The sequence below is a fragment of the Serinus canaria genome, chromosome 5, assembly GCF_022539315.1.
Source record: "Serinus canaria isolate serCan28SL12 chromosome 5, serCan2020, whole genome shotgun sequence".
NCBI lineage: Eukaryota > Metazoa > Chordata > Aves > Passeriformes > Fringillidae > Serinus > Serinus canaria.
In genome coordinates this window covers 6,722,864-6,749,279 of record NC_066319.1, presented here as the reverse complement: position 1 = coordinate 6,749,279, position 26,416 = coordinate 6,722,864, and the positions used below count along the sequence as shown (strand labels likewise).

At 38.0% G+C, this 26,416-nt stretch overlaps 1 protein-coding gene across 9 annotated transcripts in view; it reads right to left on the bottom strand.

Annotated features, from left to right (window-relative positions):
• PPFIBP2 (PPFIA binding protein 2) overlaps nucleotides 1–26,416 on the bottom strand; it is a 97,274-nt gene that overhangs the window by 48,785 nt on the left and 22,073 nt on the right. For 5 of the 9 annotated variants that reach the window (XM_018921988.3, XM_018921986.3, XM_050974888.1 and 2 more), the window contains exon 3: nucleotides 13,540–13,754. In XM_018921988.3, coding sequence (XP_018777533.2) covers nucleotides 13,540–13,754 — 215 coding nt within the window. Of the gene's footprint in view, nucleotides 1–928; nucleotides 1,074–1,384; nucleotides 1,614–13,539; nucleotides 13,755–18,695; nucleotides 18,931–26,416 lie in introns of those variants that run through there. The other 4 variants (XM_018921993.3, XM_018921994.3, XM_030240501.2 and 1 more) reach the window with 4 other exon arrangements.

Below are 26,416 nucleotides of genomic sequence, written 5' to 3'. Positions count from 1 at the left end.
ATTTGAGCACCGCGTCCTTTCTGAGCACAGCCCTCAAGCTGATGGCAGCAGACCTCACTAACCTTTGTTAGCAAACATGTCTTCACAGAAATGAAATTTCTGAAAGCAGGAGTGGCAGACACGCCGTATCCATAACCTCATTTAAATAGCAAATTATTATGCGAGCTCAAAATACATGTTTTTAAAGAGGTAATTAGCTTTAACTGCACCGAGCACAGGTTAAACTAAGAGTATAATGTTACCAGCAGCTACTTCCTGTATCCACTCACTTCCTATTTAATCCTCTCCACAGACACACTCCAGAAATGTGAAAGCTTCCAGAATCTGATGCAAATATTTGGTAAATTAACTTCAGGATTCTCAAGCTCTTATTAAAGACTGACACATTATTGATATTTTACACTTACTCAAGAAACTACCAAAAATACATGCTCCTAATCACATTTCACATTAGAATTGACAGATATTTTGTGTTTATATAGCTAGTAAAAACCCAGGAGAGCACTTGCATTTGTATTCATGTGTGCATACATATAGACAGGCAAGAATTTGCAGGAAAAGCACACACAGGTTAAAACAGATTTTTAAAGAATAAGGAGAGAATGTGCTTCTTTTGGGACACACAAATCCATATTCTAATTTAAAAACCAGCCTATTCTGAGTGGTCAAGTTATATCCCATTCATGGATTGAAAAACACTGAAAAATAAATACTCAGATCATAAAAAACCCTAAAAGCTGACAAAAATAAAGTGATTTTTTCAGCGTGATGACAGAACTGCACAAACCTACTTTTAAAAAAAGGAAGGCAAAGACAATTTCATGCAGTTAATCTATGTTCATCAACAAAATTAACACCCTTGCCTTTAAAAAACCCCCATCATTTTAGCAAAGTATCAGGCACAGAAGAAAACCACCACCATTTTTACCCGAGACAAAGGCATCCCGAGAGGTCTCACACAGTTACCCCGATGAAGAATCACTTAAGTGGAGATCTGGTGCAGAAAACTTTTCCCTTAAAAGCACAACATGGTAAACAAGAGCCTCTCCTCTCTTTTGCTATACGTTGTTACCGTGCAGGATTTTTTTTGTTGCACTGCAATCCCCGGAAGGCACAAGCACTTGCCAGAATCTATTGCCATTTGCTCAAAGTTTGATCCTAGAGTTTCATTTTTAAAGACAAAGACAGCTGATTTTCTCCCCCCTCCCTAAGCCTCCTCCTCCTACACCAAGGCACGTCTTTAATTCACCTCTCATGAAGAAACTCACACCATTTAAAGTCTGAGGCTCTGAATGAGTTTCTTTTCGCCAAGCAGAGAATTCTCACTGAGATTCTACTAAATGTGCGTTTAGAAAGAGCAAACAAAGCCCAGCAAATCACTTACCCTCTTTAGCCACGTGAAGTGCTTGTAAATATCAATCTCACCATCCATGCTTTGGGCCCATCTCAGCAGTCACATTCCCAGGGTTAAAAAGACTTTTGGAAGCAAGCGCTCTGCTTTGTTCTACAGGATGTAGCTGTGATTTCTTCCCCTTTCAACCCTTAACTTCTGAAATATTCAGTGCCTGGTCATATTTTAAGCAGAATCCCTTGCCTCTGTCCCACAGTCTTATCCCAAAGGCTTCTCACAGATGTATATATAACACACAACTGTATAAACTTCAGGCTCCCCCCCCAAACATCTGTTTTTTTTAAACAGCAGATCAGTTTGCAGCAAGAACAATGCAACCCTAAAAACTTTTAAAAGATTACTTGCTAAATGATCTTTAGAAAAGGATCTTTCAAGAACAGCATCAATCTACAGGAACTGTTCCCCTTTAATGCTGAATAACAAGCTAAAAATTATTAAGCAGTCACTGAGAAACTATTCTCAAGTAGTGCTTTCTCTGGCTTTCTGTTTCAAGAGTGGCTGGAACTCATTACCAAAGACCCCCTATTTCCTGTCTCTGTTCTGCTCCCTGTTTATCGTAACACTACTCAGACTTCTCAATTTATTTCAGGCTCAGACTAAACCTAAAAATAAGTTCTGCTCTTTGAATTACTTGCCTGTCCTCTCAAAAGACATTTTAAAAGGGGAGGAATTCAAGGACGATCCTGTGAATAAGATAATGATCCCGCAAATACTGCTATTGCCAAAGAGGCGATTTTCCATCCTAACAGAAGATGATGATACCCTTCCAAGATATTTGTCTGCTCCTGCTGAAGCTGAAACCTCACAGCATGGCAACTTCTCAAACTTGCAACACCAAGATAAATACGTGTGCAACACAACGCTCTGGCAAGAAGGGAAGTTTAAAGCGTTGCCTGTTATTGCGGTGTCCTCTAGTGCCTCCACGCAGCAGTTATCCATAACTTCTAATTTTTCCCAATAAACTCCAGTTTCCAGTGTTGTTTCTCCCCCTAGTTCAAAGTGGCTTTGGCCTGAAACCAGGCAGATAATTGTTACATACACAAGGACAACTGTCTCTTCAGACCCAAAGGCAGCTGCCCCATGGAACCTTTGTGAGCATCTCAGAACATTTGCTTATCTCCTCACTGCCTTCAGATCCTAGAGCCAGACTGACCCCTGGGCTTAGGGAGCCATCATCAACCAGCAGCTGGAAAGAACCAGTGTCAAAGCTGCCTGTTGTACTAATGTTATACACAAAGGGCTCAAACTCTGAAGCTGTAGAGAGGCTTTCCTACAGGGACCTGCCTCACTCAGGCGCCCACCCACGTTCCAGACTGGGGAAGCTACAGATATGTGTCAAAATTTCTTCAAGGGGATGTGGATTTTTTGTATTTCAACCATTCTTGGTCCTTTTGACCTGATGGAGCTCTTTTGAGAGCCTCCTACAACACAAGGTAAGAGGGAAGGATATAAACCTGGACTTTCAGTTCCCTTCATGTATTTATTATCTGTTCTTACCTAAAGTCACATGACAAGAAAAACGTGACAATTTTTTCTGTCACTGCTACAAGTCTTCCAAGGGTGCTGGGATACCTAAAATCACCAGTAAATGTGAGGACAGAAGACCTGCCCATTTCGAAGAGACAGATCTGACTTGGGTTGCCCTGAGCATAGAATACACCTATTTTATGCTGTCTGAAAGTGGATGAGAGCAGTTATGCTTGAATAGCTAATACTATCTGGAAAAAATTTTAACACATCATCAACAGTGCATTAAAAACAACTATAAAATCATTTCCCTGTGCATGACAGCTGACATGTCATGGCTGACAAGCTGGAGACTGAATAGGGGTTGTCTTGATATTAAACAGGAATGCCCAGCAGTAGAAAGCATTTTTTCCCCCAAAAAACCTTGTTATCTAATTATGGAGATTAGAAAATACATCCAACTTTATATCACAGCTTGCATATCCCATAATACCACAACTGTGGTGCCTTAAAGTTCCACATTTCATCAGTTTTGAAGCATCTAAGACTCCCATTTCAGTCTTATTCAGGGAAGAAGGAAATGCCTTTCTTAAAACACTCCACCACACTTTATCAGCTAATGATTGTGGTTTTAATTTTAAAAACTACGGAAAAACTGTGTTACTGAACTTCCTAGTGCCCCAGTGTAGCATGTGCATTTAGGGTGGTATCCTACTTGAAAAGTATTAAAAATGACAACATACCTTACTTCTACCTTGTCACTTGTGCTGGAGATCATGAGAAGGAGCCTTGGTTTCTGTTAGTCATTCTTCCTGATTAAAAGGTGAACGTCTGAATTTTCTGCATCTTATCAGCCAGATTGTTGACAGCATGCATTCCAGACAGTCACATGCTTGCTGGGAGCCTGTCACCTGCATTCTGAACTTTACATCCTGCTTGAGCTTTGGCCTGAAACTCTCAGGAACCAGCTGAATGCAAATCTATTGTCCCAGATTTGCTTTGAATGCTTTTCCATTTCATTGGAAAAGCAGGTTAGCTTCTCTGGGCAGTGGGGAAAATACGGAAAATACGCTGCACCCCCAGCATTGCTTCATCAAGTTTTTCTGTATGTTTTTCTTATTTTCAGGAAATTCATGTCTGTGTGTAACTCTTCACTGAGCACCAGTTTCTGGTTCAGTGGAGAGCTAAAAAACAAAGAAGCAAAAGCTCCCCCACTTCCAGTACAGAACCACCACCCTCAAGAGAGAGAGAGAGAGAGGCTGATCCAGCTTTTGCTCTCTTCCCCCATCAAATTGTCTGCTTTCTCCAGTGCTGTCCCCAAAAATAAAACACACTCATTATGGCAATACAAATGCAATGTAGGGCAGTAAAATATTCCAAGTTAGCAAAGTTTACATGCTCCATAAGCTGTATGATAACCTATCAGGGTTTATTTGCCAGTTCTATACTTCCATAGAAAACTGCTGACTGCAGACTTGATTGGACTAAAAACTCCATTTGAAGAGCACCAAAGGTGCCAGCCCAAGAACTTTGAGCAATTTTAGATTTTTGTGTTGATACACAGCCAAAAAAGCCCACTCAGCTAAGTGAGCCATTGCTTTTAGCCAGCATGTCAAGTACTTCAAACAAGGCTTGCAGTCTCTTTTAAATAGCAAACAAACATGGTGTAAGAGCTTTGAAACTGAGAGCAGAAATGCTTTAAATTATCAGCTGCACTTCTCATGTCCCTCCATTCCAAACTAGGAAGAGACAAGAAAACACCCAGAAATCCTCTTAGAACTGTGGAGGGAAAGGCACTCTCTGGTATTTTCCCTCTTCTACGAACACTGAGCTGAAGAAGCACAGAGTTCTTTGCTTTTCCTCCACTTTCCCTCCTCTTTCTCCCACCCAGCTAGGGCCCTACGGACACAAAAAATATATATTTATTAGCATTGTTTTAGCAACTTTATATTTTATTTGTGATAAAATGTAGGTTTTGGTGCAGCATAAGTGCAAATGGTCAATCTTGTTCTTCTATTGTCTCTGAATCTCCTGGGAAATTAAAGGTCAAAGGACTAGGAGAAGTCAGAGCAGTTCTTCAGGTCTTCCTTTTCATCAATAACTTCTAGATTGTTCTGGTTTCAAATCCCATCAGCCCCTGAAAACACTGAAAGAACTTGCTGTCTTAGGCCAAGAAATCAAGTGTCCAGGTTTGCATCCTCCCAGCCTCATCACGGGAGCCCAGTGAGGATGGCCATTCTACAAAAATTTACTAATTCCCAAGAATTATGATGTTAATTGTTAACCATGGATTCAATAGTATTAAATTAATAATATGAATACGATTAAATTAATATTATTAATAAATAACCTAATAGTAATATTAATGAGCAAAAATTTCTTTAGGTAATATTATTAATTAAATTAATAGAATAAATAATAGTATTTAGTTATTATTAATACTTATGATCAACTTTTCCTACATCTCTTCCTCTGTGTATGTTTTTTTAAAATTTTGTTTTTCCCCCAATCCTAGTGTCTGGGTTGCTTTGGAAACAAAGGGATTATGACCAGATTTTAAATGGGAAAATGTTTTCAGTGTGCCAATTCACATATGTTATTCTCATGGTGCAGAAAAATGTGAGAGCTTCAGAGTGAAAAAGGAGAGAGAAAATATGGGAATACTTGTGTATAGAGAAACTCAGGCCATTTGTGTAGAAGACATTGGAGGAAGAAATCCCTTTCTCATGGCAAAAATGGCTTCAGGAATCTGGATGAAGTGCTTCCAGCAAGAAAATTTGGCTCCAAGTATTAATTGTGACTAATTGATAATGTCTACGTGGCAGAGAAAGGAGAAACTCTTAGAACAAAATTTAAAAAATACACTGTATTCTGTAGATGAGCATGTTTGCTTTGCTTATGCTTGTGATAATTTAAAAAAAATAAAATAGTATCCTGGGAAGCAGACAAGAAATAACATTTTGCAGATGCACAAACAAATAATCCTTTCCCAGCATAAGATACACTCAATCCTAATGCTTTAATTTGTTGATGAAAATCAAGAATCAGACTTGACTCAGGATTTAAGAGGCTTAGATGGGCACTGGTTAACCCTCACCCCTATTCCATGCTGGTAACTCCTGCAAGCAGGTGCTGCCACCCCCGCAGCCATTCCCAGGTCACTTGAACCCAGCACTGCCCTGTCCCCTCTGGTCACTGCTGGAGCAATGAGCAGCTCCTGGCTGGCACAAAGGATGGATTGCAGGCTCTGAGATGAAGTTACTGTCTGTTAATTCACCCACAGACATTTGCACATTCTTGGCAGTTTCACACATTCCTCACCATATGCTGAAATGCTTTGTCCAGCCCAAGCTCTACAAGAGCTATGCCTTTTTAACATAAGAAACCTGATTTATCTGTTTTCACACAAAATCTAAAAAATATTTTCTACTTTACAGAGCATCAACATCACTGTGAGCACTACCCCAGTTATATGCACAGTACACTGGTACGTAAAGAAAATAATTAAAGATATTTATTTTCATCTTACCACACAACACTTCACGATAAGTCAGGTTTAGTTTCCTGTCTCAAATGCTTCAAAGCACTGTTGAGACTACTAAACCTGCAATAAATGAGGATGTGAGACACTTGAAATGGGATATTTATCAAATATTTGCATACACACCAATACAATACCAGGTAACAGTTTGCCTCTCCTCTCTATGATGCACATCAGATTTTTCTTTTCTAAGCTTCCAAATGGAAAAAATAGTAAAAAAAAAAATCCCCCAAAATAGAATAAACTGCAGATACACCTTTAAAAGTCCTTGTTTCTGATAAGAAATAGACAAATATTATTTTCATTTTTTTTCTTAAGCATTTCATTACTGAGGAAAATTAAGCCTATTGTTTCCAACTTCTGGAAAAGAACAGGATGCCAACATGTTTAGAAATTTTTTCCAAAATAAGTGGGTTTTTTTCCCATTTTTGAATGGTCACAAAAGCGGAAAAAAATATTTAGTTTTGTGTTATTAGCACACTAATCCAAAAGAACTTTGTTGTGGATACAGTATTGCTATGTTTGTCATAACTAATAAAATTTAGCAAATTTCAACAGGTCAACCTATCCATCCAAATTGTGTGGAATGTGAAGGGGTTATATAGAGAAACACTTCAAAGTTATGCCCTTCTTCTATTATACAAATAATGCCTCCAAATCAATACGGGGACCTTTTAAAATGAAATTTTGTCTCCAGTTTCTCCACGTAACCTCTACACCTTTTCTGTCAACACCATTGTTTAAGGAAACAATTCCCCCTTACCAATCCCTCAGTTAATTACTTTATGGAAAATATTTTCCAATGTTTCCTGTAGCTCCAATTGTAAAATGCATTTATACACCAATGTTTGTTAAATGAATACAGTGTATAACATTTAAATCAGTGAAAAGTATGCAGCTGGAGATTGTAGTGAGAGATCAGAAGGTGAGATGGAAAAGGGCCTCCATGCATAGCATCAGACACAAAAGGAAGGATGAATTAATGGGATATTCAGCCACTTAGTGCAAAGGAAGGCACTGAAGCCAAAGCTGAACGGGATTTGTACAAATGGAACTGAATAAATTGTATTTTTGAATGACAACTTGCAATTTCTGTACAAAATCATAGCTTCATACAGAGTATTTCACTGACAGCATCAAGGTGTGGAGAGGCCACGTAGCTGAGGATTGCACTTGAGGGCAAACCATAGATGTCAGTAGAGTACCTTGAAATCTTGGAAAACTTACATAAAATACAGTTCTTTTATAATATTTATGATATTCCTGTTACAGCAGGAATAGCACTGTAGTTTAGGGTGGCTCTGTTAAACATTACTGATCATTACAAGGGTGAAAGAAAATGACATTTTAAGAAAGAGATCTAAATCAGTCCTATCCACTGCAAAACTCTTTTAAACTTCTATCAGTTCTTCCCGTAGAGGAGACCTTACTTCTTCTGAGAGCTGCTGCAGTGAGCAGTCAGAGGTGCTGGGGTTAGTTCCCAGACAAAGCCACCACAGAACACTGGAAAAATCAGGACTGGTTTAGAAAAGCTCCATGCAAGCTCAGTGCACCAGCAGTTTCACTGTCTCCAAGGCATTCTCTGGTATTCCTAAATGGCTGAACCCATGAAGGGCACCTCTCTGCTGGCTCTGGTGTCCTGTGAATTGCTCTGAAACACCTGGGGAGCCCTGAGAGGACCAGATTTTCCAGTTCAGGCCTTCCTTGCATCATCAATTCCCCAAGAGGGAGGACTGGGATATTCAGCTTTCAACTCTGAGTCCTCCTCAGAAAACAGAACCCGTCTAATGTTTCAATCTGGCAAAAATAAACATGAATGATTATGGAAGGACTGCTTTTCTACACTGTCCCAAGCAGGCTCTGCTGCCTCTCTTCAATCCAACATGTGTTGATATCCCTTGGCAGTGGGGAGATGCAGCTATAAATATCTCCATCAGGACTCCCAGCAGTTGAGTTCTGCAGTCAGATCTCCCAGCAGATAAATGACTTTAACTGGTGTTGCTCAGAATACATTCCCTTCCCACTCAGCTGTGGCTGAAAAATGCTATTGATACTTTTATAAAAGCCTGTTTTCAAGTGCCTAGAAGTGCCCTGAACTCAGTAATTTTCTGCCTCTCCTCTGGATGGGTAATCCTGTGAAATGAATCTTGGACAAAAGTGAAATAGAGAGGCCAGTGATTAGGTTTCAGCAGAGCACTTTAACACATGCTTAAAATAAAACTTTGAAGTGACTTCCGAACTCCACAAGCTCCATCGAGTCAGAATTCTGAGCTGGGCTTAACTGTTTTCACTCAAGTCTTTGTTAAGATACTGGGGAAAAATATTCCTTGATTTTAACCCACAGTGGAAACAATATCTTTTGAACATTAATTTTGAGCTATTAGCAACCAAGACTGTAAAGAATTTATCCTGTTTCTGCTAAAAAGTCTCTGGTTTTACCACTAAAGAACAGATCCTCAAAAGAAACAGCATAGCACATTTCATAAGGCAAATCACATTTAATAAAAATTGCCTCTACCACATGTTCCTCTCCATTTCCTAAAATTGAGAATATTTAGAAGTATTTTCAGAGTCAAGCTTCCAAAAAACCTTTGAATAATCAGGAAAATACTAATTAGTTTTCAAGAACTGGCATTTGAAGGCTCATTCTATAAAGCTACATGATGCAATGGTTTGCTTTAAGTATAGATGTTCCACTAGGAGGAAGATCATGTTTTGCAATCCTGAAAATGAGGCTTAAGGTCCATTGTAAGAACACAAGTGTTCCTCTTTACTCAAAAAAGGATTGAAAAGGTGGATAGAACAAAACCCAGAATGAACAGTGTGGAAATTTCATTTAGAGTTATGAAACTGTAACTAAATACATCCTCTGGTAGCTCACAAAGCCAAATTGTCACTGCAGCAGTTAATTTTTAATGCTGAAATTACTATCTGCTTTGTGACAGGTCACATGGTCACTGGCAATACTGAAATATTTATCAAGAAACATGGATACTATCCACAAATTTGTTTTGTACAAACTCTCCCAGATAATCCCTAGGACTTTGTGTTGCTTTTAAAGCCAAAGAATTTACAATCATAAAGCCATGTAAAACACTTCAGACATTCTCTTCAAGGTAAAAGTTTTTAATGTGATTCATAAGTACTTAAAAGTCTGTAATTAATGTTTTCTTCCATTTAAGGTATGCCAAAAGATTTGTGCAGCTACATCAACCACAAAATCCTCATTCTATGAGACAAAGAATCTTTCTAAATTCAGTGCTAACTTTGTCAAACCTATTTCATCTATCTCAAAGCAGGGGCAGCACAGTTACTGTGTCCAATTATTCTGTAAACTCAAGAACTTGAATTGTTCACAGATCCCAGACCACAAAAACAGCAGAAAAAAAAAAAAAAAAAAAAAAAAAAGCCTTTTCAGAAAGAGCACCTTTAGTTCAACAGATGCTGTGCCTTGATCTTAGAGGAAACACCAAATCACTCTTAGCTACATAAGAAAAAGGAATTCAGCAGCTGCTCTCAAAACAGTTAATAAGGAAGGTAATATCAGGTACGAAAAATGAGGTCTAAAGTTTTCCTACTCTAGACATCTCTAAATTTTTCCACATCTTTGGTATTCACACCTAGAGCAGACCAGACAAAGAACATTAAAGTTACCACTGGTTTAAAAAAAAAAAAAAAATTAAATTAATCTGAAACATCACTTGGTGACATTGCCTGCCTGATAAATTCCAGAGTTTGGTTTTATGGACCTGAAGGCAGGTGAGGCCAGCTGTATTATCTATAAACAGCAAAGAAACTTCCTGACTTGATCAGTAATAAACTCATGCACTTCAAAGCTGGCCAAAGGCTAAACTCCACAGCCCATATTTATTTATTTAGAGGTACAGTTCAGCACATTAAGTGGCAATTCCCAAAGCTGCAAAGCTACTTGAGTTATGAGGCCAAGGGGCAATTTTCTGCAGAGGTTATTTTCCCCATGCAGGTACAACTGATCTCTGGGTCCTGGATGTTACCCCAATAAAAACAGCACAAAGAATATCCAGCCACTTCCTGCCCTCTGAGCTGCAATCCCAAATCTTGCTGTGTGGCAGGGACACCCACCCTGGGCCTCAGAGAGCTCTCAGGGCTGCATTAGCTTATGAAGATTGCTAGTGCAGAAGTAGCACACCGGACAGCCACTGGCACTTTTATCCTGTAATTTGCTTAAACCCAAATGCTGGCAGTCAAATGCTGCTGTTTGATAACATCCAGCAGGAACGAGCCTCCAGTCTTCCTTCTGACTTCCCTTTCTGTGCTTTTCCAGCAAAGCAACACAGGGCAGTGGCAAAACACACATTCAAATGATTTTCATTAGGCACATTGTTTGTATTCTTGATTAGCCATGGCAGCTGAAATAATTTTTGATACAATTTTCAACACACACTGAAGTGAAGGAGAACAACACACTTTTCTTGAAAGAAGCATACTTAGCTGCTTTTAAAAACATGGAATGGCTTTTTGTATATTTAGTTTCTAATGTGTGCCTAATCAGGATAAGTTGGGAATATTTTTGGTGCCCATTTGAGTAAAATGTTAGAAACAGAGCAACTGCTGTAGTCTCTGAAGCTATTGAGTGACATGCTACAGCAGCTCTCCAGCTGCAAAGGAAGGTGCATGGACCCCAGAAATAAACAGATGTGGAATTAATCACTCACAAAAGAAAATCCCTCTCTGTTTCTAGCTGTTATTTAACCTGTAACAGCTCAAAACAATAAAATCTCAAAGGAATTATTTCACCATCCACTGTTTGCTGCATGCATTTCACATACAATGTTGGTTGCAATTCAAATACTGCTATTGATATTAAGCAATCTTTTATATAATGCTTCACTTGAATACAACAATTAAAATACACTCCAGTTATTAGCCTACACTTTAGGCAGAATCCTTAGAAGAGACAGTGGACAATGTGTCACATCTGAGTGGGGTTTTTTTAATGACACTTCAGCATTTCATAGAGTAATGATCACCAAACTGCCTTTGAGGCTCCCAGTGTGAATGGATTCACTGAGATCTCATTCTTTAGAACTCACTACCTCAGCTATCCTGACATATGACACTTAATATGTGTCATGTTTCATAGCTCTGGGCTGGAATGAAGGAAATTTCAGTATGGGACACTACTATGAAATACAGATTCCATTTAATTTGATAAGCTGAATTTTATCAATTTTCTTCCACAGAAATTATATGCATGCTTGCAAAATTTATTTGCATTTTAAAAAAATTCAAGAAAGGTCTTCAAATACATAATCCATTACTATCCATTTTCAAATACCAGTCACAGCAGCTGTGCACTATCCTCCATCGATGCAGAGCAGTGCAGAATATTTTAAAACCAGTTATCACTCCATGCTGCACTAGAGATACTCCAAACAACACCTTCCCTCTTTTCTTGGTTCTGAATCCAGAAACTGCCCAATTGCTTTGATTCAGGTCAAATTTTACTCTGAACAACTCTGAAAATCTGGCTTTTATGCACTGAACTCTTCTCTTAGTTATCAAAAAGATTAGAAAAATCATTAAAATTTCTGCTGAGGTAACTATTTGGTAAGAGCTGGCCTAAGGATATCTAAATCCAAAAATCTAACACTGTAAATGCAAATTAAACATTGCCTACACCTTTAGCTTTCAAAACTGGGACCAAATTCTCATTCCTTTCTCTCACGTGGGCCCAAACAGGATTTTCCAGCCACAGACCTGCACTCTGTGAAGAATGCCAAGGAGCCGGCAGCTGACAAGCTCAAACAAACAAAACCAACTGGGGTTATAGCCAGCACTGGGAGCCCCAGCAGATCATAAACACCAAACCAAGGGCCACAGGCATGCTTCCATGAAAGTCACATGTACTGACACAGCCAGAAAGAAAACCATTAATCCACGAAATGTTCTGGAGCTGGAGAAGTCACAGGTAGCTTTTACTCATGAAGAACCCACCAGTCCCTGGCAGTGGCAGGTTTGGGGAAGGGCAATCTGGTGTTTCTCTACATCCAGTGAGTGTCTTCTTTTGAGATCTGTCTCAGGATCTGCTCCTCACCTGGTAAACCTCAGCCTTTTCCAGTCTAGTCAGATGTTTATTCCCCGTCTATCCAGACAGGAATGTCTCCCCTTCTGATTCAAAGGCTTTCCTGCATTTCCTGCATCCTAGGACTATAGATCCTAGGACACAGAAATAATTTCTGCACCTAAAGCAGCTTGTAACCAAACTGCTAATTGATCATTTAATACTAATATTATTCCCCATGTCAACCAGTTTTTTGAACAAAGATGATACTTGATCCCTCATGTAATGAATGCTTAATTTTACTCACAGCTCTTGGGAAAACTTAAATAATACTAGCTAGGTTTTCTTCTTTCACTCTTGAGGATCCCACCAGTCCCTGGCAGTGGCAGGTTTGGGGAAGGGAAATGTTGTGTTTTATTTTCCTTTACACCCCATGAGTCTTCTTTTGAAGTCTACCTCTTCACCTGGTAAACCTCAGCCTTTTCCAGTGTAGTCAGGTTTATTCCCCATCTATCCCAACAGGAATGTCTGCACTTCAGAATTTACTGTCTCCACTTCCTGCATTTACTCCCCGGCCTGGTGTACAGGATACTTTGGAGATTTTTAATACTGATAACAAAGGCCATGCAGCAAGGAAAAGGAAATGAGGATCATCCAGTCTGGATCTGTCCTTTCAACAGATAATGCCACTCTATTCTAAATGGACAGTTTATAAGTTAGAAGCTTTGTAAATAGTTATAAATTTGTTATCTCCAGCAAAAAATGAAATAAAGCAAACAGAATAATAATTAAAAAAAAATAACCACAGAAAAGGCAACTTTTTCTGTGCTTTATTTTTACTATGTCCTCTCCCCAAAGGATGAAGTAAGGTCTTTTATCAACTTCTTCCACTCCTATATCTGCATTGCTTTAGAAATCAGTACATAAAGTAGTGATATCCTCAGCTGTTATTGCTCATCACCCCCTGCAGTTCTCTAAGTATGCAGATTTCAGTGTTTATGGAAATTATTTAAGCATGGAAATACTTGACCTAACCCTGTTTGCAGACAAAATGGAAAAGCTCAAATAACAACTCACCAGGTTCTCCTCAAACCACTCCCTCAGACACAGTGCTGTGGCCCCTGGGATTTGGTTTCTCAGAGCTTCTTTCTCCTGAGGGTCCTCCAGCATCTCCAGGGCCATCTTCAGATCTTCCAGGAGGTGCAAAATTTGAAATGTGCCCAGGTACACTGATGGAGCAGGTGACACAATATCATAACCACCATTAGCATACTCTGTGGCTGACTTTGTGCCTAAGGAAAAACAAAGTGAGGAGAGACAATAATATCATATAATTGCTTTGGAGGTGGTAATTAATAGGTACTGCATGCTACAATATTTGGGCTTCAGACTGACAAGTTTCACTCCAGGCTGAAAACTTTCATTTCAGGCTTAGAAATACCTGAATTAGTCTCTAGAGAAATAATGAAATCTGGAGAACCAAATGCAAGAGGTTTGTACATGCATATCAAAAAAGATTTTTGACCTAGATCATGTTTACAATGTCCAAATTATAAATCCCAAAGCTTATCCCAAATCACCTGTAGTTTTCCACAGTTGCCATGAGATGTCACTAACTTCTCAGCTACACCGCTGAAAGTCCCCATGTTGCACACTGCAAAGTAATGAATGACTGATGCAGCTCTCTGACAAGAAACTGGGATCAAAATAGATCACGTTACCGGATTTAGAAGAACGTGAATGATCATGAGCAGGTTTAGAACTCTCCCACAGAGAACAACACCCAAAATGTTAGCAACAAAAATAGCAAATGAAACTTTTCTAGCTCTATAAATGACAAAAAGCTCTCTAAATTGCATTGTCTCTCCTTCCGGTCCTCCAACACCAATATTACTTTTCTCAACGCTAACAGGCACAAAACCCATTACTCACTTATGGAAGTATTCTAAATAATACAAATTATAATATCTCCAAAACTTACTTATTTTCTTGTTACCCTCTGTATTGCAATGAGATGCACACTAAAATAAGCTCTCCTTTCTCAGTCCTGGATTTCAGACCTTAATTTAACTTAATATGCCTCTGTATCTTAAGAAGCAGTCAGGTAGAATATTTCTATTTGCTCTGCTTTTAAAAATTTTTATTTACAATTCATTGTCTCATGTGTATAATAGATTGTACACATGTTTTCATTCCTGTTCTCTCTGGCATACAAAAAAAATCACAATTTTCCTTTTTATTTGATATAATGGGAGATTTTTTTGTTGTTGTTTTTGATTATTCACATTGTACTGGCTCCACAAAACATTTAGTATTCTTTAGAAGATTTCATAATTGATGCACACAAGGGGATTTTAATAATCTCCTTGCTATTATTCTTTTTATTCCTGTGTTTAACATAGTTTATGTGTTAGTAATGAAGGGAACAAAAATCTTTGACAATGACCTGTTAAATTTATTTTTCCACTGAGCAGATGTATCTAATGTGTAAAAATGTATAAGGAATACAGATTTTCTTGAATGCACAGTACCTCACATTAATCAGTGTTAGTTTGCTTGCTGTGGCCATTTATCTACCATGATCTGGGCATTGCAAACCCAGAGTTTCATTTTACCTGCAGCCTGATACACATCTCATGAACACACCAACACTGGAGGTCCTAGGACACAGAAATAACTAAAGCAGCTTTTAATCAAACTGCTAATTGATCATTTAATGCTAATATTATTCCCATGTCAACCAGTTTTTGAACAAAAATGATACTTGGTCTCTCATTTAATGAATGCTTAATTTTACTCACAGCTTTTGGGAAAAATTAAAATAATATTAACCGGGTTTTCTTCAAAAACTTTTTCAATCATCCAAAATAATCCTGTATTTGCAAAAAAAAAAAAAAAGTGTGGCTTGAATTGTAACATATGATCCATGTGGGGCTCTTTTTTGACTATTTTAAATAATGAGAAGTCCTTCCTGGAAATTTTTCAAGGCTCTGTAGTAGGATTTTTCTTTTTTTATTTTGGTAAAGCAACAGCCATTTTCACTACTGGAGCATTTCACATTACCTTAATCTCTTTCCTGACTCAGAATATTCTGTTCGATCCTGTTGACCTCTACTGCTTATGAGTTTATTTTAATACCTCAAGTGCAAGATCTCATCTTAATTTCTGGCCAAGACCATGTGCAAGATAAAGTTTCTTCAATATCCGGTGCTCCAAGGCTGCCACAGGAGCCAACATCCCCCTGTAAACCAACCTTGGCTTCCTGAATTACTTCCTTTTGAGGGGAGGATCAACTGACTGCTCTGCAGGACTTGTGTTCTATAACCCCTAAATGACATTTTCTTTTGTATTTCTATGCTCTCAGCTACTTAGGCCAGCTTGTTTCTGTTATCTCCTAATGCAGATTAATATTAAACTATTAAACTGAAAAAAAGCAGATTTTCAAATTGAGAAGGGGCCATTTGGATCATATAACCAATGACATCTTTTCATTCAGCCAGAGAGGCTGGTTACACTCTGAGAGATGCACACACAAACTGATACGTGACCCTGACTTCTTAAGTAGCATTGATTCCTTAGTTATTGTGCCATTTCTCACTCTTTTGGGAAACTCCAAGCCAATATTTCCTTTTTGCTTAGCAAGCACTTTTCACTCTAGAAAATCAGACAGGATTCAAAACTATTTCATAATCAGCTGTGGTGGCTACCCCTTCAATGAACTGGCAATTTAGAATATTTATGGAATGGGAGAAATTGAAAGGAACATTCTGCTATAGATTTATTTAAGTTAGTTTTATGAATATTTTATATTTATAGACAAGAGAAAAAACCAAACAAAACTCCACCCAATCCAAACAAAATCACATAAACTTACAGACCCACAACCCACACCCCAATACTTCAGGTGGAAAAAAAAAGCCAAGCTAAATACAATTTAGAACAGTTGTTCAGGAGCTCAGTTGATTGTACTAGGTAGATGGTTTATATAGTTAAATAAACACCTCCATCAAATGTACCACTGTGACTTCCTCCAGGACAGTATAGGTAACACCTCTGTTCACCAGCCCAAGTGACTCACTGGGTATCACCTCTTGCCTCAATCCTTGCATTATCATAACTACAACACTCCTGGCAGCGTCTGCTTTCCCTAGCAAACAATCCCAGGTGATGCAGGAAAATTCAGTTGGTATTTTATAATGTCAGTGATATTATATTAATAATATAATAATAATTATATATTAATATTATAAGTTATGTTATATGAGTGATATTATAATTATATAACGTCGGTGATATTCACACATTTCATCATGCCTTCATTTGATTTGCCTCTACCAAAATACCAGAGAAAACAGCATATACACACATGGACTGTCATGTTTAAGAAACTGGTTTTATAAAGGATAAAATTTTAAAGTGCTGGAGCACAGGCAGAGCCAGCAAGGAATTCTGTGATTTCCTGAGACTGGGCATGCTCCATTATGCATGCTTGAGTTATCCCAAGCTCTTCAACTGGCAGTTCAGACTGGCAGAATTCTCTGCATCCTCTCATTTTGCAAAACACTGAATTACTTTCAAACTGGTTTGCTATGGATTGCTAACATGGTCCCTTTTATTCTCCTAGCTGCAATGGAAAATGGAGAACTCCTTTCAATGCAACAAACAATGCACTTTGTACTAGGGGCAGAAATACAGAGCTCAACTCAGCATTTTAATTCAGAAAACTTCCGGATTTACTGCAAAAATTCAAATTAATCACAGGCTTCCTTCTTTTATTTGCTTTCCATGTAGTTTCATATTAAGTAGGATTGCACTGCTCACCACAAGAACACACCCTGGAAAATAGAAGGGTGTTGGAGTAAATAATTGTATTTCTTTGCCTTGATTTAAACCTTGACATCATCATGCTGCAAAGTACGTGAAGTTTTAGCACCAGACAGTAAGAATTTGGATATTCTTGCAGATTAATGGAAATAAAAAGAGATGCCACACAACATTTTTTGTTACCAGCATTCTCCACCATTAACAGCTGTCTGCATCTGTGTAGCTTTGTTATAAATAACTTAAGAGGGGAAGAATGAAGTTCAAACATCAGAATTTTATCAATACTCAGGAAAAATTTTTAAAGTTTCCAACTCTTGCAAAAGAACTATTTTTTTTTCTTGAGCAAGTCATAGTCTTCCTGTACCTCACTTCTTTTTCCAGGGGTAAACAGGATACAGGGGAATCTTTTGTCATGAAGTTTATATAATACCTAACACCATGGTTTCCTAGTGTACTCCTGGAACACATTTATTCATCATGAATGTTCACTTTAGAAGAGCAGGGGAAAAAGAAAAAAAGAGAGAAGGAAAGAAGGAGGGAGGGGAAAGAAGAGGGAGGGGAAAGAGAGAGAAAGAAAAAAAGACGAAAGAAAAAAAGACGAAAGAAAAAAAGAAAAAGTGTTGAAGCTGAGACATTCCAAGGAGCTCCCTCCTGGCCTCCCCAAACAGTCAGTGAATGAAGGAGGTTAAAGGCAGCTGCACATTATATGTAGGCAGAAAGAATAAAATAAGAACTAAAACAAGCAAAACAACTTTTACGTTACTCATTTCTCCCACCCTGACCATGCATGCACATTTTTCTCTCAGAGTTCCTTGCAATTAGCAGGATGGCTTCAAAGAAACATTCCTTTTGGGCAAATACATAACCTATTCAGAAAACAGCACAGCAAGTAGCTTGCAAAAATAAGTTACTAGGCACAAGTAATGAAAGAGGTAAAAGCCCTGCCAGGTTGAAAACCACTCTCCTCAGCCCATCTTGTGTGCATTCATCCTTCACACAGCTTCCAACTCTCCTAGCAGTAGATCTTGCATCGGATCTCTCACTTTCTCTTGCATCTTAACTTCTGATCCCCTGCATTCATCCTTTTCACCTCAATTTTTTCATTTCAAACTGGCTGAGTTTGAAAAAAAAATCCAGGTAATGTACAACTCAACCAACAGTGGTTAAAAAGAGATTTTCCTAAGAATGCTGGCTCCTTTCGATCACAAATTGGCAAAAAACAACGAAAGCCCCCCAGCAAACACCAAAACCTACATCTATGCTGGATAAGGATGACTTTCTATAAAGCTCGAAATATTCATGAGTAACAATATTGACGTCTGATCAACAGTGATTGGAATAAAGTTCTAAACATACCTTTCCTCTGGCCTTTCAGTCAATCATTACATTACTAGAGAAAACATTTTTACCTGAATTTTTACTCAGTGAGCATAGAGGTTGTCTAAGTTCTTCCTGTCTCCTTCAAGATTACACAGTGCAATTTCCTTTGAAGCACAGTTTTCTTTTTCTCATGAAGACAGCCTTGAAAATGTGAATTTATGTAAACTAGCAGTAAGGGCTGGACAGGACATATTTCAGCCTCCTGGTTCCTAAGCCTCCTGCAGAAGGAGTGAAGAGGGAGCTCACACAAACCTTTCTTCCCATACTGTGATGCAGCATACATCACAAACTGTGTGTTTTGAATCACAGCTCATATTAACTTCTCCTCAAATCTCTTCTTTTAAATCTTTAACTACAGGGAAAAGTAACCATTAAGCTGGATTAGCAGGAAGCCCTAGGAAAAAATTTCCAAGCCTAAAAACACTAATGACCATATTCAGATGAGAGCTTCACACAGCTCAGATGATTTTCAGCTGAGCTCTGCCTACATTCACACATGGAATCTTTCAGACAATTTCCAAGAACTGTCTATAATTTCTTATGCAAATTATAGGTGTAATTACTCAGATTTCTTTCCTGCATGCTTCTAGATGCTGAGCTGTGATGTGCAGCACTTTTAGGGACTGCACACACAGCTCCAACAAAGAGAATCCCTCCTACCCAGAAACACAAGCTAAGCAGCCTGGTGAAAAAAGGAGGGTGGATTATATAGCTGCGATGGAGGTTTGAGGCTAAGTCTCCATTGCACAGGAAAAACAGGATCAACATATTTATTAAAGAATCAAAAAATAATTGCAATTTTCTCTGTTTTTAAATTACACATAAAAAAGGAGTGTATTTAGGGCCAGCAAAATCATTAATCTAAGTAAAACGTTTTTAGCACAAAATCTGTAATTGTTGTAATAAGCAGTAGTAAGATCATTCAGTTTGTGAGGAAGTGAAGGAGACTTGTTTCATTTAAATTACGCAGTTTTCACTTTTTAAAAGACTCTTGAATCAATTTCATTTGCTTAAAGTAAGAAGTGGACAAGATACAATTTTGAATTTAATGATAGGAAACTTCTTTAAATTTAAATCTTAGCAATCTGTCCATTTGCCTGTTAAAGAACTGACTCACTCAGGTACTGACGAACAGATCACATCATATAAACTACAAAAGGACCTTTGTGTCTCAGATTTTCAATCCCGTGGGGTTTTGCCCATCATGGTTTAACTGCCTTTCTTTGCCACACGTTGTATCTGCAGCTATTTATGTTTCAGTTTCTTTCAGTCCTTCCTCAAAACTCAGTAAAAACAGCATTGCTGTGTGGAGTTTATTTGGTATAACTGCAAGTGCATTGTTGCAGTTTGGTAAGTTGGTGTAAGTGTCTAGGACACTACAGCATTTCTACTGTTTTGTACTAAAAAAACCTATCCCTTGTCAGGAATAAAAAATTTAAAGTAGCATATTTAAACTGTAAGCATTTTTCCATTTTGAATTAGTTTTAACTCACATTCTCAAGAAAACTGCTAATTTTGTGGTTTTGCTGGAAAGGCAGAAACACTTGCAAGGGAAGTTAAAGAGCAAATAGATCAGTAAATCAGTGTGACTTGGACCTTCACAGGACCACTTTGCCCTACAGCAAACAATTTTAAACACCTAATTTTTAGATAACAATTAAGTACTTATAGGAAAGATGCTCTCAGTGCTTTCAGCTCTGTAAGTTCTGCAGTTCTGCCCTGTTTGCAGAGGGAATCCATCAGTCCTGCAAGCAATATTGAGAGGCTCCCCTGTCCATCCTGTGCTCAGAGCCCCATGATTTTGAGAAAGTGAGAATGGGAAGCATGTCTGGGGACTGCTGTAGTGACCTCTTGCAAAGTGAAGCTCTCAAAATTGAGGAAATTCCAAAGGTCAGGTTGCTCTGGCAACCCTGGGGAAGTGATCAGCAGCCAGGGCTGCACAGGCACAAATCACCATGCAAGGTGCCCTGATTTTCACATGCTTTTAGAACAAAAATGCAGCTGGAAACTTATGCAAAGTCTTAACCTGAAGGCTACAGCACGTGTAAAAGTCTTAATAAATAGCTGGTTGTAGTAACAAATGGCTGTAATGGTTATTCAAGTGTGTACATTTGTTTTAGGTGTTGTTAACAAAATGAAAGGCAAGGCCTCAGAGAGCTGTCATGAAAAATGATGACTTGAGTAAACAGAAAAACAATTAATTGCTCGATTTTTAAATGTTTACAATATTTTTAATTGCTATAAATAGGTTATTGTTGATACCTGAGGAATTAACTAATCAGCTTTTCTGAAGTCAAGTATCTGAAAACAAATGTCAGCACCTTAAACAAATATTAAATGGTAAAAAAATAAAAACCCACAAATTATAAACCATAAATATTGTGTTCAGCTTTTTCATTCCCTCCTTTAATATCTTGGATATTTAGAGGCCAAACACAATTTTTCCTCTTTCTTTTCTCCTCAAGTCCTCGTCATTCTTGACACAAAGTTTTCTGGAACTGTTATGACAGGAAGTTATGTATTCCTCTATCAAAAGACCTGGTTTCAAGTAATTTTCTATGTAATTTCCTTTTTCATATCTCTATTGATGTAAGATCTATACACAAACACATTGTAGCTAATGGTTAAAAAAGCCACAATATTATTTCTTCACAAATGCTCACCTTACTTAATGCAGAGCAGGAACAAGATAGACAAGTGCTCTAGGCATATTATTTCTTTTGTTCAGAAAAAATAGCCTAAATCATTGATTGAAAAATAACAGAAGATAAAAAGGAACTGCACTAATCATAACTGAAGCACAACCTTTTAACACAATTGTTATTTATTTAGAAAATGCAAGAAAACCACTGCAATTGTTGTTGTCCACTTACTCTGATCTACAATGAAGGAAATTGCTTAGTCTTTAAATTGTTCTCTTGTGCTCATCATTATTTTAAATAATCAGTTTAGTGCTCTGAAGTGAAATTCTACAAAGATTTCTACTATAAAGTTATAGAGCTTTACTATAAAAACCAAACTTTGAGTTTGAAAGTGTTGTGAACCTTGAATAGGATTTAAGCAATGAAATTATAAAACTGCCTGAAAGCGTACAAATTGGAAAGAAGAAATAGAAGTTATTTTCTAGCCATTCTACACAGTCCCAGCTGTGCCCATCAGCTGCATGTCACCCAGTATGGACTCTAAATGAGACCCACCAGCACCTCCCCAACACACAAAAATGGGATTAAGTGCTCTCTGTCTGGTCTGGACAACTTCAATCCCTCATGAAGCAGAACAGAGGGGTCCATCCTCCTCAGTTAAAGTGCTGTGAGACTGAATGAATCCTGTGATGACATGTGGCTGTTCAGGGGTGAAGGATGAGGTCACCAGGAGATATTGTGATTTCCTTTTATTTATCTAGGAACTCAGTGAAAACTTTGTTCCACTGAACCTAAAGCCCATCCAAAGGAGCTCAAGTGAGTGGCAGTGCTCTTTTTTTTTGTGTGGAAACCAAGTTTTAATCACTTATTAGAGGTGACTTAATAATCCCCACAAGCAGCTCCTCCTTCAAATTCTGGCTGGTAAATCCCATGAGGAAAATACATTAAACTTGAACTAAAAGCCTGTTTATCTCTGAAGTACAATTTCCTCTGGAGGCTCCTTTTCCAGCAAGGCTGTGGACAGTGCTGGGTTTCTAACACAGCAGCCAAAGCCATGAGCTGAACACCAACATTCAGCCAGCTCAGGAGAAGGGAATTCAAACATGAATACTCCTTGCTCAGCTTTTTAATTGTATTTACTTTTTCATCTTTCTGTGCTAATACTGAAGCATTGATACAGAAGTATGTGATTGCACATTTAACTTTCTCATTATTTTCCAGTGAGCAATAATTGCAGGAGCTCTGCAATTACACTGATGACTTGGTGAATTTGGAGACACTGTAGCAAACTATATTGTGATGGGAGTTTTTAGATTTTACAATTAATGGTCATTAATCACAAAGGGAAATAATGGATTTACAAATTGATGATGGCGAGAAGCAGTTTACTATAAAATATTTGTGAATTAAAAACTGTATTAATTTGCTATGATATATTGCAAAGAAAAATAACCAAAGTCTACAGTCCTATAAAGAAACACATCTTAATAAATGGGTACAAGCTAAATAAAAGAAGAAATAATGATTTGGTTAAAGCTCAGAGGGAAGCAATGCCAAAGTCACGCACCTTAAATAAAGAGTGAGTAGATGGATCTGATATATGGTGCTTTTTTTCAGAGCAAGCCTCTGTTTGGAGTGCAAGTCACTCCAGCTAATGGCTAAGTGATGTGCATGGACAATCACATTAGCCCTTTTTGCTATTTTAGTCAAATAAGGCTAATCATTTAGCGTGCCTAATTTATATAGCTATGAGGGCGGGTTATCAGTACAGATGTACCCAGGCATAAATGACCTGGGAACACTGACTTATCTGTCAAATTTGATCAGGCCCAGTGAAATTCAATTTGTTAATCTTGCCTTACAACCCTCCCCTCATGCAGTCTGAGCACTAATAGGTTTTGTGCTGCACTGAGAATGAGCGCAGGCTGCAGTGAGAGTTCTTGGTTGGATTAATCAGAATCATGTATGAGAGATGTTACCTCCTGGAGCAAGAGGCAGGACTTCTAGAATTGGAAGGCTAAAAGTGCAAATCTGTAAATGCTCGTGATATATATTTGCATATACCCAGCTGTTACCCTGAATGGCCACAATCCAATATTTTATTGATAATGAAGAGAACAAAAGAAGTGAGGGCTGATTAAAGACATAGGATGCTCCCCTTTTGTATATCTACATTTATACTCAAGCTTCAAAAGTTAAACAATGTCAGATATACATCTCTGGACTTCTCAATTCTCTAAAATTGGAGTAATGCTAACTTTGTGCCTAAAGATGAAGTTTCTGAGCCCAAGAGAAGTGTGTGGCTCTCCCAGTACTCACTCAGGCCTCATTGCAAAAGAAAGTTTACTTGGGTAAATTTAGGTCTTTGAATCCTCGAGATGTCCATTGAATCTGGATACAGTGAATTGAAATAGCACAAGCTCTTAAAAAAATGACTTTTTGCTGTTTCCCTTCAACTCTAAAAGCAGCTACATTTGTACAGATGATTTTTCCCGTATTTGAAGCTCTACCTGGATGGGTGTTTGACAACAAACTAAGATGCTTTCTGCATCAAAAATAACATTCAAATCATTTTGGCTTGGCAATTTGACCTTATCAATATGACAGCTGAACCTTTTTAAAGTAGGCTTGGAGAATCATTATCTGGACATGATTTCCCAATTCTCCACTGATTTGAGGCTTATCAGCTGTTGCAAACTCTGGGATGACATACAGTGCTTTAATGCTTGATAATTATCTAATTTCACATGTGTTATTGATGGTGTATATTGTTTGAATAATTCCTAACTGCTGTCAGCTTCTTCTTTACTACATGTATTTTTTTGCTCTGATGTTTCTTCATGCTTGTAACTAAAGGATGTTAGAAAGTTTCAGTACAGTATTACAGTCATCCTTTCAAAGGGGTTTTCTACCTTTTATTTTCTCTCACCACCACACAGGACAAGAGACCATTCCTGTTCTCCAGTCCCTGCCCAAATTGCATACAGAAGCTTACTGGATTGAATTAGGGAGAGCCAAACTCGAATTATCATTCTGTGCCTCAGTTTCAGACAAATTGGGATAACAGCTGTATCCAAGTATAGACTCCAGCAGATCTACTTGGTCCTTCAATCATGCCAGAATATGCAAGAAATTGTTCCAGAACACACAGAACATTGGCTAGAAGAGAATGACAACAGACTTAACCTGTCTTAAAAAGTTTTATCTATTCCTCGTAAAAGAAAATAATAAAGAAATAAGGTCAACAACCTTTCCAAACAACTGGGTTTTTCCATAAGTATAGGAATAAATCAATATGTTTCTGTATTAATACAGGTAGATATAACACTGAAATCATATGGGAAGCATTCAATTAACATCCATGAGGCTTGACAGATGCACTGTATGGGAAATATTTTGTTTCTTCTCCCATTAGATATCTTTATATAAGCCTGTTCTCAATGTTATGTTGCCTATCAGTGGACATCAGACTGAAAATATAAGTAATACAAAGTCACAGAGTCAGCTCTCCTGGAGAGGTTGCTCATGACCACTGTGGAAATAAACTCCACTTGCCACTGGAGTTTATTTATGCCTGAATCTTTTAACTTTAGGGCTTGGTCACCAACACAGAACAGCTGTGATCAGCTGATTTCCAGGGAATAGTTGTTCCAGCATCTGCTTTGCTTCTCTGCATTAGTGCTCTACACCACCAAGACAGCCAAGTGATGGGGGTAAAAGTGATGTCATTTGAAAGCCTGGAAAAATTTAATTTTATTCCTTATTTATCAAGATTAAACCCTAAAATGGTATGGCACAAACAATCTGAAAAAGGAGCAGGGAATAGAATATTAAAATCAACCAACCAACCACTGAACCATAAAAAAAGCTGTCTTCTGGCCTCAATTATTTTTTTGACAACAAACTTAGGAAAAAGAATTATTTTCTTAGGCTGTCATATATTTCTATTTAATCAGTTATACCACATATTAGGGGGATATCTCTCCATACCATGAAAAAACACCCAGCACTAAACACCTATTGTCACAGCCAGGACTCGCCTCACGACTGATAGCTCCTGGAAAAAAAAAAAGTCTCTAATCTGAAAATCAATTTAAATAGAGTAACTCTTTTTTCAGTCTCTTGTTTTTTCTGCAGAGTGGAACCACCAGTGCATCCATGATATCCCCAGAGTGTGCAGAGAGCTGTGTATAAATCACCACAGAAGGGAGACACTGAGTTCCATTTGTGTGCAGGTGATTTCTGAGCACAGCTTCCATGGCATCCCAGTGGCCAAAAAGTATTGCAGTTCTCTAGTTTATGAATTATGGTTTGGGACTTGCTTTTCTTATACATCTGAGGGAAGTTCAATGCTTCCCTACCTATGGTGTTTTACTAGGTGTAAAAAAAATAAATCCCAATTAATTTCTGTTGGTTAAAATCTTGTTAGAGTAAGGTTTTGCATTTAGGACAAGGAAATATGTGTGATTTTTCCCATTTACCTAGAACTTTTTCTAGGCAAAAAAAAGTCACTTCAGTTATATCTATCCCATATTCATGTTTACAGTTCTGTGCATCTCAGCAGTTTGTTAAAGCTTCCACATATAGAATAAAGACTCATATGATGATGCAAAAAACAAACAAACCAAACCCTAGTGATTGTTTAAACTAAAAAACCTGGATAGTGATCTAGCCCGATGGTGACACTTAAAGCCCCATATCAGTCTCTGGACAGAAAGCTTTCCTAGAAGAGCAGGAAGAAGATCAAGGAGCAGCACAACTGCAGCTGATGCCTTTGACTCCATCACCAGGGAAGAAGGCTCAGCTTGGGTGTCACTCTTTAGATTTATGAAGCTTTAGTGAATTCTTTCCCATTGTGCAAAAGTGAGATCATGGCCCTACCCTGACACTCCTTTAAGGAGCTCCTGCTGCATGGTGTGAGAGCACAAACCCCAGGGCATAATAAAAATTATGTATGTTTTTATGTATACACACATTTTTATATATCTCTATGTGCATGTTTTTGATGCAGTTTTAAATTATCCAGCAAGCCAGAAGACTTGGTGAAAACTTTAACACATATTGAAATACAAAACTAACATTTGGATGGTGCCACATAGCTGAGGGTT